The 13,393-nt window shown below is 44.9% G+C and overlaps 1 protein-coding gene across 9 annotated transcripts in view; it reads right to left on the bottom strand.

Annotated features, from left to right (window-relative positions):
• DPY19L3 (dpy-19 like C-mannosyltransferase 3) overlaps window positions 1-5,842 on the bottom strand; it is a 71,130-nt gene extending 65,288 nt beyond the window's left edge. For 2 of the 9 annotated variants that reach the window (XR_010408170.1, XM_045891206.3), the window contains exons 1-3: window positions 4,713-4,941; window positions 3,317-3,415; window positions 2,860-3,001 (exon numbers count right to left, since the gene is read on the bottom strand). Coding sequence is in view for 8 of the 9 variants with exons in the window: in XM_045891206.3 (XP_045747162.2) it covers window positions 2,860-2,962 (103 nt within the window). In the remaining variant the exon portion in view is untranslated. Of the gene's footprint in view, window positions 1-2,859; window positions 3,002-3,316; window positions 3,416-3,980; window positions 4,125-4,712; window positions 4,943-5,715 lie in introns of those variants that run through there. The other 7 variants (XM_045891201.3, XM_045891203.3, XM_064581099.1 and 4 more) reach the window with 7 other exon arrangements.
• Window positions 5,843-13,393: the final 7,551 nt, after the last annotated feature.

Genomic DNA, 13,393 nt, shown 5'->3' with positions numbered 1-13,393 from the left:
CTACATATAATTTGTCGTTTATTCATTAAAAGCTACCAAAAAACTTGGCAACTTAAAATCCAAAAACCCATCAGGGGAGAAAAATCCATCACAACTCAAGTTAAAGGACACATAAACTAGGAAAAAGTATTTATAGCACATATAAGAAAGTTTAAGTATCCTTAATACGGGATGAACACTTTCAGGATTAAAAAAATAAGTATTTCAGTTGGAAAAGATTAAACATACGAGTAGGCAAAGTACAAAAGAAAAAGACGGCCAATAATAGACAAAAATATTCACATTCATCAGTATTAAAGAAATGCAAATTGGGGCACCTGAGTGGCTCAGTGGCTTGAGCATCTGATCTTCCGCTCAGGTTTCAGGGTTTTGAGACTGAGCCCTATGTTGGGCTTTGTGCTGGCCCTTAAGCCTGCTTGGGATTTGTCTCCCCCTCTCCCTTTGCCCTCCTCCCTCCCCAGCCCACATTCTCTCTCTCTCTCCCTCTCTCTCTCAAAAAAGAGAAATGCAAATTAAAACGATGAGCTATAACTTTTTAGATGTTGGCCAATTTGATAGCTTAAAAATGCTAACACTGTTTTAATAAGGGTACAAAACATGAGTATTTCTCAAGCACTGCTGGTGGAAGAGTAACTTGGTAACTCTCTGGAATGCAACATGGCAGTAAGTAGTAAAAAGCTACCCAAATGAGCATACTATTTGACCAATAATTCTAAATCCAGGCATATACCCCAAAGAAATAAAAGTTTTAAATAAACATTTGGCCACAGGTATATTTATCATAGTTCTGTTTATATAGGTAAAAGGTTAAAAACCATCTAAATATTCAACAAGGAATTAAATTATGCTATAGCCACACAACTACTACATTGATAACTTTTCATTTTTTTTTTTTAAAGATTTTATTTATTTATTTGAGAGAGAGAATGAGATAGAGAGCATGAGAGGGAGGAGGGTCAGAGGGAGAAGCAGACTCCCTGCCGAGCAGGGAGCCCGATGTGGGACTCGATGCCGGGACTCCAGGATCATGACCTGAGCCGAAGGCAGTTGCTTAACCAACTGAGCCACCCAGGCGCCCCACTGATAACATTTTTAAAATACATTGACTGGGGCCCCTGGGTGGCTCAGTCGTTAAGTGTCTGCCTTCGGCTCAGGTCATGATCCCAGGGTCCTGGGATCGAGTCCCACATCGGGCTCCCTGCTCGGTGGGAAGCCTGCTTCTCCCTCTCCCACTCCCCCTGCTTGTGTTCCTGCTCTCACTCTCTCTCTCTCTCGTCAAATAAATAAATAAAATCTTAAAAAAAAAAATACATTGACTGACTTATGATATGTTTGTAACATAATAAAAGAAATGTAGCAAGTTACAAAACAGCTGGGATCTCAATTTTGTAAAACCACATCTGAATGCAGAGACATTTAGACAGCAAGATCAAGTTTCATGGGTGGAAGTCTAAGGATGGATTTGTTTGTGGGAGTATTTTTTCCTTCTTTCTTTCTTTCTTTCTTTTTTTTTTTTTTGCTTTTCTTTAGTTTTCAGGGTTTTTTTCAGACATGAATAAATAAATGCTGCTTCAGTAAAATGAAGAATTCTCAAAATTATGTTTTAATATAAAAAAGCAAACTTGGGGCACCTGTGTGGCTCAGTCGTTTAAGCATCTGCCTTCAGCTCAGGTCATGATCCCAGAGTCCTGGGTTGAGACCCAAGTCAGGCTCCCTGCTCAGTGGGGGGCCTGCTTCTCCCTCTCCTCCCAGCTCATGTTCTATCTCTCTCTCAAATAATTTTTTTAAAAAAATCTTTAAAAAATAAATAATAAACAAAAAAGCAAACTTGAAGTTACACTGTTTAAGTCTTTAGAAAGTACTCTGTCTTGTCCAAAATTGCTAACAGCGGAGTTGGATGGCATGACTTCTCAATACAGATTAATTTTATTTTATAAAACTGTTCCCCCAAATTACTTTACTTGTTCTGGCTGATAAGAATTAACATAGCTGCTGAGTGCCTGGGTGGATCAGTTGGTTATGCAACTGCCTTCGGCTCAGGTCATGACCCTTGAGTCCTGGGATTAAGTTCCACATGGGGCTCCCTGCTCAGCATGGAGTCTGCTTCTTCCTCTGACCTTCCCCCCTCTCATGCTCTCTCTTTCTCTCTCTCAAATAAATAAATAAAATCTTTTAAAAAAAAAGAATTAACACAGCTGCCATTAATGTAAATTCTGTCGATATCCAAAATAGTTGATAGACATGGAATTTTTTCATGCTTATTTTTAAAAACCTTGACCACGCTTAGTTAAGAAAGCAACTCTGGAGTCAGGAAGTTGGTAATTAATATTTGATGTACAGCTTAGCAAGAGTCTTTAGCATTATATAAACAACTCACCAAATTCTGACCATCCTCCCTCCCCAAACCAAAGGAGAAAATTTCAGGAATTCATATAAAGAATAAAAAAAAAGTTTGATTCATTTTTCAATACCTTAATGAAATGAGAAAGTCTCCCAAGGTAAGGGTGTCTAGAGTGAACAGAATACACAAACCCAGAAAAATTAGAAACAGACTAAACTCTGAACCATGGGGGAAAGCATTACTTTAGAAAGTCAAAGATTGGCAAAACCAGAACCTACTGAACACAAAGCTGAGAAACAAGGGGTTCTAATCAGAGCTGTTTCACCTTTTATGTGATCATAACTGAAACGCCAGTATTATCAAATTGCAATCAAATAATTTGTCGAACTAAAACATCAGGGTATTAGATCAAGTCTCAGCTGTTAGGTCTCACCAAATTCTTATCCTATTGGAGAGTGATATTTTAATATGCAGAAATAAAAGCAATCCCAAATGCTGCTTTAATTTAAATCACCTACCAGATGGCAATTTATTTTCCAACTTCACATTTGCTTCTTGTGCTGCATAATCCTCAGAAACTTCTGTGGTTTTCACTCCTTTTCTTTGCCTGATGGATATCATGGTGTCAAAGACTTACATGCATTGTTCTTCCAACCACTCCTACAAAACGACAGAAAAGTAAACTCCCTGTCCATATGCCAGTGCCCTCTCCGCAACACACCCTGTGCTCATCTGTGCTTAAGTGACTTGAAGCCTTGTCCCTGACTTAGCATGCCCTCCCACTTTCCCATCTTAACCAGCCTTCAAAGTTACTGTGAAGACACAACACAAATATTTACTTAATACATCCCAACAAGAATTATGAATACAGGTGGGCATCCCAGACAAGCCCCTGCCCTTCTTCCAAGAAGCCTTCCTGTCTGTGGTTGTGCCAGCGGCCGCTGATCTTTCTCCTTCCTGAGCCACTGCAGTTACCTTGCAATTGGTCACATAATTATGCAGTTCTGGATCATGTTCTACAGTTCCGTACCACGGGAAGAGGTATTCAGTAGTAAATCTGTTGGAATTCGGATTCTGAAGAAGCGAAATATTGTTTTGTCTCAGGTATCTGAATTTTAATACCGATGTTCTTTAAAAACAATTCATACTGGAAGCTTTAGGAATACGCCTCAGTGGTGATGGCAGCGGGGGTGTGCCAATCAGGGCAGCCTGCTATCCCAGGGAGCAAAAGTGGGAGTAAAGGCAGGGTGCAGAAGCCTGGTTTGGAAGCAGCGAGTGGGAGGCGAGGGAGTGGTGGCAGTGAGAAAGCTGGCTACAGTCCTCCGGAACATCTTGCTTCACTCCTCTGAATAATGAACAGCGTTTTACTAATTACTATGAAATATGACCAGGTGCCGGGCACCATTGTTAGGGCAGTTTATCAATTCCTAAACAAACAACTTGCTTTATAGAAAGAACCAACCAACCAACCAAAATTATACAATTTATTCGTTCGTTCAGTCATTCATACAAAAAAAAAAAAAAGTGAGACGCAAAAACAGTTAAGTACAATGAAAATGGAGAACCTGTAGCAGCGAGGGAGGAAAAGGAGTACAGGCAAAAAGTCATACTGCTGTAGATGGGCTCATCCCCCACTCACCTTATCCTAGAATCATGCCCTTTCTAAGGGCTCGGGAGGAGTTGTAAATATCCCACAGCGGATACACTCTAACAAGTTAGGACAGAAGGGCAACAAATATTTTCGTGCCAGCTCTGTGTCAGGCAACTGTGATAATCGCACGAACTACGAAACAAAAGTTTCCCCACCAAATGAAAGGGAATGCCATCTTAAACACTGGAAAAGGGAGATGAAAGCGACGCTTGTCCTCTACTCCGAGGCGCCAGCACGCCCCGAGTGTCCCGGGCGCTGCAGGGCACGTCACTCAGCATCCTACCGCACCCCAGCCCCACAGCTCCGGGTGTCCCCAGCGGACGCCGAGGGGCCGGCGGCGGCCGCCCAAGTTAGGGGACTTGCTCTGGTTGTTGGGTAGAGTCGCGCGGCCGCCGAGGCCGGCACCGACCAGGCCGGCGCGGCCGGAGCGAGAAGTGGCCGGCGAACGCGGCCCCGCCCTCGGCAAACTTCCTCACTCCCGACCTGCCGCCCCCGGCCCCGCAGTTCGCGCCGAGCAAGCGTGCGCCACGTCCCCCACCCGGGCGCCCCCAGACGCCCCGGGGCCCGGACCGCGCCCCCCGACTGCGCGGCGGGGCGGCCCGCGGGCTCCCGGTGGTCGCGGCGCATTCGGCGGAACGCCGGACACCCCGCGGCCCACAGCCGAAGCCTCGCGCCCGGTGTCCCCTCGCGCCGCCAGCGGCCCGACACGCAGCCACAGACCTGCGGCCTCAGGCGTCCTGGCGCGCGGCTCCGGGCGGGGAAGGAGGCCGGCCGGTCGGCCGGCCGGGGGGCGCCAAGGGCCGCGGGGGCGGGGCCGCAGGACGGCCCGCAACGCGCCCCGAGGACAGAGAGGACCAGACAGCGGCCACCGGGCAGCTGCGGAGCTTCGCGCGACACCCGAGAAATGGGGAACCGGGGGGCGTCCGCGGCCCCGAGGAAGGGGCGCGCCGGGGAGGCCGGGCCGCCGCGGCCGCACCCATAGGTCCCGGGAGCCGTCCGTCAGCGCGAGCCCCCGCCCCTTCCCGGGGCGCCCCGCCCCGTCTCGTGCGGCGCCTGCCGGAAGGAAGCAGCGCATTTCCGCTCGTTGCGCCGGCCCCGCCCCCCGCGTCCCGCCGCGGAGACCGCGGAGCTCCCGGCCCCCCGGCCCCCGGCCCCGCAGTGCGAATGTTGAGCCTCCGAGGCTGCTCTCGGCCCCGCAGACTAACGCCGTTCCCAGGCCAGAGCGAGAGGTGGCGGCTCAGGGGGAGGAGGAACCCGGCTCCGGGGGGGGGTCGCTTCAGGTCTGGCGGTGGCCCCACTGAGACCCCCAGGGTTGAGAGTGGGGCGCGCCTTGGGGTCGCGGAAACCTCTTGCTTGCGCCCGTGGCCGCCTGTTACCCGCCCGTGCTGGTGGGTGCGGGGGACTTTGTAAGGGCCGCGCGGACCGAAGCAGGCCGACCCCTCCGGCCTCTCCCCGCCTCCCGCGTCGCTCGGCCCGGCGCGCCCCTTCCCGGGTCTCGGCCGCCCCCCAGGCCCCGCTGCCCGCTGGCGTGCGCTGGGGAGGCGTTTGCTGACTGCCTGCCTGTGAGAGCAGCCGGGGATACCTTCGCCTCTCCCAAGACTCCCCCCTAGTGTTGGGGTGGGGGCGGCGCGCTCGTTCCTTAACCTCGCCTTCGAGCACACGCTTGTCTTGCTCTCCAAACTAGAGTGTAAGCCTTTTTTGAGGGCAGGTACTGTGCTCTTACCTGGGTTTCCTTCTCGTTCTTCACTCTGCCAAGAACGGTAGATGAAGCCTTTTGTCAGCAGATGCTCAGACCACGTGTTTAATTGATTTTTCTTAAGGGATGGTCTGGTCGTCTGGGTCTTCCACCTGTGAAAAGACTGTCCGTCTTTCTGATTCCAAGACGAAATTGCTTCATCCAGGAAGCCTTTCCTGGTCACCCCTGTTGGGTATTTTCTCCTCCTTCCTGTGTCTGTTGCTATTAATAACAAGCACACATTCTGTGCAAATGGATTGAGGTATCTGCTGGGTGGCTTTAAGAAAAATAAGTAGGTGTCTTTTCAGATGGCATTTGTCATGTTTTAACTTGATTGTTGGTGTCTTTGATGTTACGGATTGGAGAGCAGGGATTATTTTTGAAATCCGTCTCTTTCATGTTTAGATGCCTTACATAAAACACGTTTGGGTCCTTAATAAATACATATGTGAATTGATTCTTCCTTCAATAAAATTTTTCCCTTTTTGTATATAGGGTTTTGTCTAAAACTGTGTCACTCTGGGGAAGATTGTGCCTGTGGTGCAATGTACATCCTCTGAGTAAAGGAAGTAGTACTCATTAGCAGCTGCTTGGTTTAATATCATGAAATGGCTTTACCAGCAAGATAAAGCTTTGAGACTTATAAAAAGTAGGCATCCACTGCTGAGAGTTAAGTCTTCAGAGCGAATATGTCAATTAAGAAGGAGTCCTTCTCTGTGATAGAGTAACCATGAGGTGATGGATAGCAAGTAGTAGGCCCTGCCCTCCGTGAGCGCTAGTCACGACTGACTGCAGTGGTATACGGGAATACTTCTGGTTTGCATTACGTTTTGAGATCCAAATGGATTTCTCTCTCTGTTGGGGCCAGCAGTCATTAAGCTGTGATGCTCTAGAATGGTGCAGTTCAAACTGTGGTCTTGGGGAACTGTGGCATCACTGTCACCATCGCCGGGGAGGTTGTTAGAAACGCACATTATCAGATCCTGCACCAGACCTACTGAATCATAATCTGTAGGGGCAGGCCCCAATAATCTGTTTCAAGACCTTCTCCATGTGAGTCTATGCTCAGTGAAGTTTGAGAGCCTTGCTATTCCAGATGGCTGTGGGCTGGGAGCATCAGTATCACCTGGAACTTTCTTAGAAACACGATCTCAGGCCCTCCGCAAGACGTACTGAGCCAGAATCTGTGTTTTCATATAATCCCCAGGTTATTTGTATGTACACCACACTTTGAGAAGCACCATACCAGAAGTCATCAATGCTGTTCACATCCTTCCCAGAAAAGTACTCTGTCTTGGGACTGAGGGAGAAAACTCTCTGTCTCTACTGTCTTTTTCTTAGCTGATGTACAATGTTTGTTCTAAGTTGCTTGGCTTAGTGTGACCACTCTGGATCACCACTATCTTCTGTGACAGTAGACTCTCCTGGTGTTCCTCCTGTCTACCTCTCATTCCTTTTCAGGCTCTTGTAAACTCTTCCTTTTAAAAGCAACGATTCTCAGGCTCATGGCTGCCAGTTTCTACCGATATCCTGATGGCTCATGAGTTTTTATGCCCAGGCATAGCTCCTGACCTCCAGGTCCCATGGAGCCTCTGCCTATTCGACATTTCCATGTGTGCAGGCATCCCCAACTCAACTTGTTAAAAAATAAATTTTCTAAACCCCAAACCTGTTTTTCATCCCCTGTGCCCAATCACCTAATCGTTCAAGTCAAAACCCTAGGAGCCAAATGTGGTTCCCCCCATCGTGTAATCCATGTATCTAAACACTGAGTCCTGTTGGACTTGTCCCTAGATATCTCAGAACTTGCCTGACTTTTCTCCTCTTCTGTTGCCACCACCCTCATCCAAGTTACCATTCCTTGTCAGGATCATTTTAACGGCCTCCTAGCTGACGGCCTAACCTCCATCCTTACCCCCTTGTCCTTGTCCACTCAGTCCACCCTCCATGTAATAACCAGAGTTACCTTACTGAAATAGAACTCTGCTGGTGGCTTTGTGGCTTTATATAAAAATCAAGCTCCTTAACACAGCTTGGAATGATTGCCATGAATCAGCTTCCATTTACCTCTCCAGCCTCATCTCTACTTCCTATTGGTAAATTTCTTTCAAGGTTTTTGCAGGTGTCTCCTTGCACTCTCTTTATCTGACTTCCCTGCTATTCAGCCTTTGAACTTCAGCTTCAATGATCCTTGCTGCTGGTGTTTATACCCGCATAGACTCCCCTCATACTGAATTGTAGTTGTTCTGTGTGATTGATAGGGTACCGTGGAAATGACGTTGTGGGGCTTAAAAGACATCCCAGTTTCAGCCTTAGCCTCTCTTGGATTGCTCACTTCGGGGCCCCCAGCCACTGTGTTGTGAGGACACTCAAGAAACACAGCCAGTGGAGAAGGCCACCTGGACTGCACCCAGCCTCTGGCCAGCAACGAGCACCACCTTGGAGGAGGGTCTGCCAGCTCCAGGTCAGCCTTCAGATAACTGCAGCCTCAGGAGAGATCCTGAGCCAGAAATGCCCATCTGTGCCACTCCCGAATATCTGACACACAAACAGTAAGGATAATAAATGTTTATTGTGGTTTTGAGTTTGGGGGTAATTTTTATTACACAATGATAGGTAATCAATCCATTAATATTCCTCCATGTAGATGTATCATAGTTTTATTTAACTGTTCCCCTCTGGTTGGACATAATAGGCTGTTACAAACAACGCTATAGAATTCTCTTATATATATGTAATTCTTATGTATCCTTATATTTATGTAATTCTTTAGGACATATTTCAGGAAACAGAATTGCTAGAAGTCCTATTTGAAATGATAATGAACACTGGCAAACGACATCCCCAAAAGGTTAACGATTCTATTACTCTACCCTTCCACCGATGTATATTACACCCTTGCCAACAATGGATATTTTTAATCTTTGCCAATCTTACGTGACAAATGAGTGATCACTTGAAATGCTCTGTGTGAGGTGGAGACAGTTGTGTCAGGCGTTTATTGGCTGTTTGTGGTTCTTTTTCTAGGATTTGTCTTTTTGTGTTCTTTGACCAGTCATGGATTTGATGTTGATAGGAAGGGACAGATTACGGAGATCAGCCTTTAGTTCTATGCCCTGCAGATATTTCCTCATTCTCGAATGCCTCGTCAGGCGTCTCGCTACATAGCAATTTTCCATTTTTATGTTGTCGAATCTATCACCTTTCCTTTAGAGCTTCTGGGTTTTTCCGTCATGCTTAGGAAAACCGTTCCCATTGTAAGATTGTAAAATTTTAAAAATACTTAGTTCAAGTTTTTAAAAATATGGCATCTTTTTAATATGGGGCGAGATGGGGATCTGACATAATTTCTTTCTAGCTGGTTGGTCAGCTGCTTCAACATTATTTTTCTATTGCTTTGAATTACCTGTATCACACCCTAATCCCTGTATGTATATGGCCTATTTGTTAACTCACTACTATGTTTAAGTGACTTAAAAAAGGAGCTCTATACAATAGTTCTATGCATTTGTAATTACTGTTTCTTTTAGAAAGCTTTGATACTTGCGAGAACAAGTGCCCCTTTATTATACTTCTTTTTTTTTAAATTTTATTTATTCATTTGAGAGAGAGAGACAAAGAGCACAAGCAGGAGGAGAGGCAGAGAGAGAGGGAGAAGCAGACTCCCCGCTGAGCAGGGAGCCCGACGTGGGGCTCGATCCCAGGACCCTGAGATCATGACCTGAGCCAAGGGCAGACGCTTAACTATCAGAGCTACCCAGGCACCCCTATTATACTTCTTTTAAACACGTCTTGGCAAGTTTTGCATATTTACTTGCCCAGATGAACTTTATAATCTTTTAACAGTTTTTTCTTTCTTTCTTTTTTTGCTTGTTCATTTTTTTTCTTCCAAATTTTTATTTAAATTCTAGTTAACGTATAGTGTAATATTGGTTTCAGGAGTAGAATTAAGTGACTCATCACTTACATACAACACCCAGTGCTTATCATAAGTATCCTTCTTAATACCCATCACCTATTTAGCCCATCCCCCCAGCCACCTCCCCTCCAGCAACCCTCAGTTTGTTCTCTATAGTTAAGTCTGTTTTCTGGTTTGTCTCTCTCTCTCTGTTTTTTTCTATGCCCTATGTTCATCTGTTTTGTTTCTTAAATTCCACATAGAGTGAAATCTATGGTATTTGTCTTTTTCTGACTTACTTCACTTAGCATAATACCATCTAGCTCCAACCACGTTGTTGCAAATGGCAAGATTTCATTCTTTTTGATGGCTGAGTAATATTCTATTGTATGTATGTGTATATATATATATATACCACATCTTCTTTATTCATTCATCAGTCGATGGACATTTGGGCTCTTTCCATAGTTTGGCTATTGTTGATAATGCTGCTAAAAACACCAGGGTGCATGTACCTCTTTGAATCTGTATTTTTGTATTCTTTGGGTAAATACCTAGTAGTGCCGTTGCTGGATCACAGGGTAGTTCTATTTTTAACTTCTTGAGGAACCTCCATACCGTTTTCCAGAGTGGCTGCACCAGTTTGCATTCCCACCAACATGTAAGAGGGTTCCCCTTTTTCTGCATCCTCACCAAGACCTGTCGTTTCCTTGGTTGTTGATTTTAGCCATTTTGACAGTTGTGAGGTGATATCTCATCGTGGTTTTGATTTGTATTTCCCTGATGATGAGTGATGTCGAGCATCTTTTCATGTGCCTGTTGGCCATCTGGATGTCTTCTTTGGGAAAATGTCTGTTCATGTCTTCTGCCCATTTCTTAACTGGATTATTTGTTTTTCTTTCTTTTTAAAAAATTTTTTAAAAGATTTTATTTACTTGTCAGAGAGAGAGAGAGAGAGCAAGCAAGCACAAGCAGGGGGAGCAAGAGACAGAGGGAGAAGCAGGCTCTCCGCCAAGGAGGGAGCCGAATGTGGCACTCAATCCTAGGACCCTGGATCATGACCTGAGCCGAAGGCAGATGCTTAACTGACTGAGCCACCCAGGCATCCCTGGATTATTTGTTTTTTGGGTGTTGAGTTTGGTAAGTTCTTCATAGATTTTAGAAGTATCCAAATCAGATACTGGATGTACCCTTTATCAGATATGTCATTTGCAAATATTTCTCCCATTCTGTAGGCCTCCTTTTAGTTTTGTTGATTGTTTTCTTTGCTTTGCAGAAGATTTTTATCTTGATGAAGCTCCAGTAGTTCATTTTTGCTTTTGTTCCCCTTGCCTCTGGCTACATATCTAGTAAGAAGTTATTATGGCCAAGGTCAAAGAGGTTGCTGCCTGTGTTCTCCTCTAGGGTTTTGATGGTTTCCTGTGTCACATTTAGGTCTTTCATCCATTTTGAGTTTATTTTTGTGTATGGTGTAAGAAAGTGGTCTAGTTTCATTCTGCATGTTGCTCTCCAGTTTTCCCAGCACCATTTGTTGGTTTCCATTGGATATTCTTTCCCGCTTTGTCAAAGATTAGTTGACCATAGAGTTGTGGGTCCATTATTCTGTTCCATTGATCTATGTGTCTGTTTTTGTGCCAGTACCATACTGTCTTAATGACCACAGCTTTGCAATATAGCTTGAAGTCCCGAATCACGATGCCTCCAGCTTTACTTTTCTTATCTAGGATTGTTTTGGCTATTCTGGGTCTTTTGTGGTTCCATACAAATTTTAGGATTGTTTGTTCTAGCTCTGTCAAAAATGCTGTTGGTATTTTGGTAGGGATTGCATTAAATGTGTAGATTGCTTTGGGTAGTATAGACATTTTAGCAATGTCTGTTCTTCCAATCCATGAGCATGGAATGTTTTTCCATTTCTTTGTGTCCTCTCCAATTTCTTTCATAAGTGTTCTGTAGTTTTTAGAGTAGAGATGTTTTACCTCTTTGGTTAGGTTTATTCCTAGGTATCTTATTGTTTTTGGTGCAGTTGTAAATGGGATCAGTCCCTTGGTTTCTTTTTCTGCTGCATCATTATTGGTTATTTACCAGTTTTCAACAAAGAATCCATGGAGGTTTTTACTAGCATTGTATAAAATGCATAGAAACGTTTGGGCGAAGTGAGATCTTTCTAATACTGGGTATTCTTTTATAGGAACATGTATTCAGTTGAAGACAGTTTGGCCAGCCACCTATGTTTTTCTAACAGTGCTTTCACCCAATTCATATTTTTCCACAAGGGTTGACTTTTCAAGTGTCTTGATAAAAGAGCAGACTTTTTGCTCTCATACCTTTATCGGATAAGAATTGTATATACTTACATATATTTAGCTAAAGTAAATACAAATGGAAATGCTAGTATGTTCTGTGTGCATTCCACTGGATTGTTTTATACATCCTTGTGTAAGACTCACACGAGAGACCACAGAGACAGGCCATGCCTGCAGCGCTCCTCTGAGTCTGGCTTGGCATGCTTTGTCTTTGGGAACCATTGCTGAGTCCAAGGGAACGTTTCCTCAGTGCTTACAGATGATTACAGAGTTGCACAGGAATTGACCTGACACTGGAGTTCTTCCCTCCTTTAAGACATTTGTCAATATAGGGGCGCCTGGGTAACTAGGTTGGTTAGGCCTCCGACTCTTGATTTTGCCTCAGGTTATGGGATGCAGCCCCAGGACAGGTGCCATGCCATGCTGGGCGTGGAGCCTGCTTACGATTCTCTCTCTCCCTCTCCCTCTGCCTCTGCCTCCACCCTCCACCCCGCTTGTGTACACATAGGGCACTCTTTCTATTTCTAAAAAAAAAAAAAAATGAAGATATTTGTCAGTATATGGTTCCTTCCCTGTGTGATTCTTTAGAAAGGCATTATGAAATATTGTTAGTATTGATTTGTTTTTTCCTTTGATCAACTTTGTACTAACTAGATTTGTAGTGGTTTAAACAGTGAAATTCAGGGGTGCCTGAATTCAGCTGGCTCAGTTGGTAGAGCATGTGACTCTTGATCTGGGGGTTGTGAGTTCAAGCTGCGTGTTGGGTGTGGAGGCTCCTTAAAATAAAAAATAAAATAAAATAGTGAAACTCATAGGCAGATCAGCATAAGTGCGCAATTATCCGACTCTTAAAGTTAATAGTACTTTAGCATTACCAGTTTTGATTCATTTTCCTTCTTAATACCTGCTACTCATACCTCTCCTTGTCTCTTGTTCCCACCGATACCTTCTTTTTTCATTTCCATGGTTAGAATAACCATTGGACTTATATATTTTAAATGAGGACATGAGGGGCACCTGGGTGGCTCAGATGGTTAAGCGTCTGCCTTCGGCCCAGGTCATGATCCCAGGGTCCTGGGATCGAGCCCCACATTGGGCTCCTGGCTCAGTGGGGATCCTGCTTCTCCCTGTCCCTCTGCCTCTCTCCCTGCTCATGTTCTCTCTCTCTCTTTCTCTCTGTGTCTCTTTGTCTCAAATGAATAAATAAAATCTTTAAAAAAAAATGAGGACATGAATAGTCAAGTTATTCAATTAAAGCAGATGGTGATGCTTTATCATATGAGCTTTTTGCCAAATGTGATGATTCCTAGATGTTGGCTGTTCTAGTCCACAAACCAGTGGCCTTGGCTGGTCTTCGCAGTTTGTCCCTTTGGACTGCTCTAATGTCATTCCCTGCAACAGGCCTAAAACACAACAGGTGTCTAAACTCCTAGAAGTACACATTTCCTACCAACGGTTGCCAAAG

The sequence above is a fragment of the Mirounga angustirostris genome, unplaced genomic scaffold (genome assembly GCF_029215605.1).
Source record: "Mirounga angustirostris isolate CCGP_5_RB_7025 unplaced genomic scaffold, mMirAng1.0.hap1 SCAF_16, whole genome shotgun sequence".
Classification (NCBI taxonomy): domain Eukaryota; kingdom Metazoa; phylum Chordata; class Mammalia; order Carnivora; family Phocidae; genus Mirounga; species Mirounga angustirostris.
The sequence above is the reverse complement of the archived record's forward strand: the minus strand, read 5'-3'. Positions and strand labels throughout refer to the sequence as shown.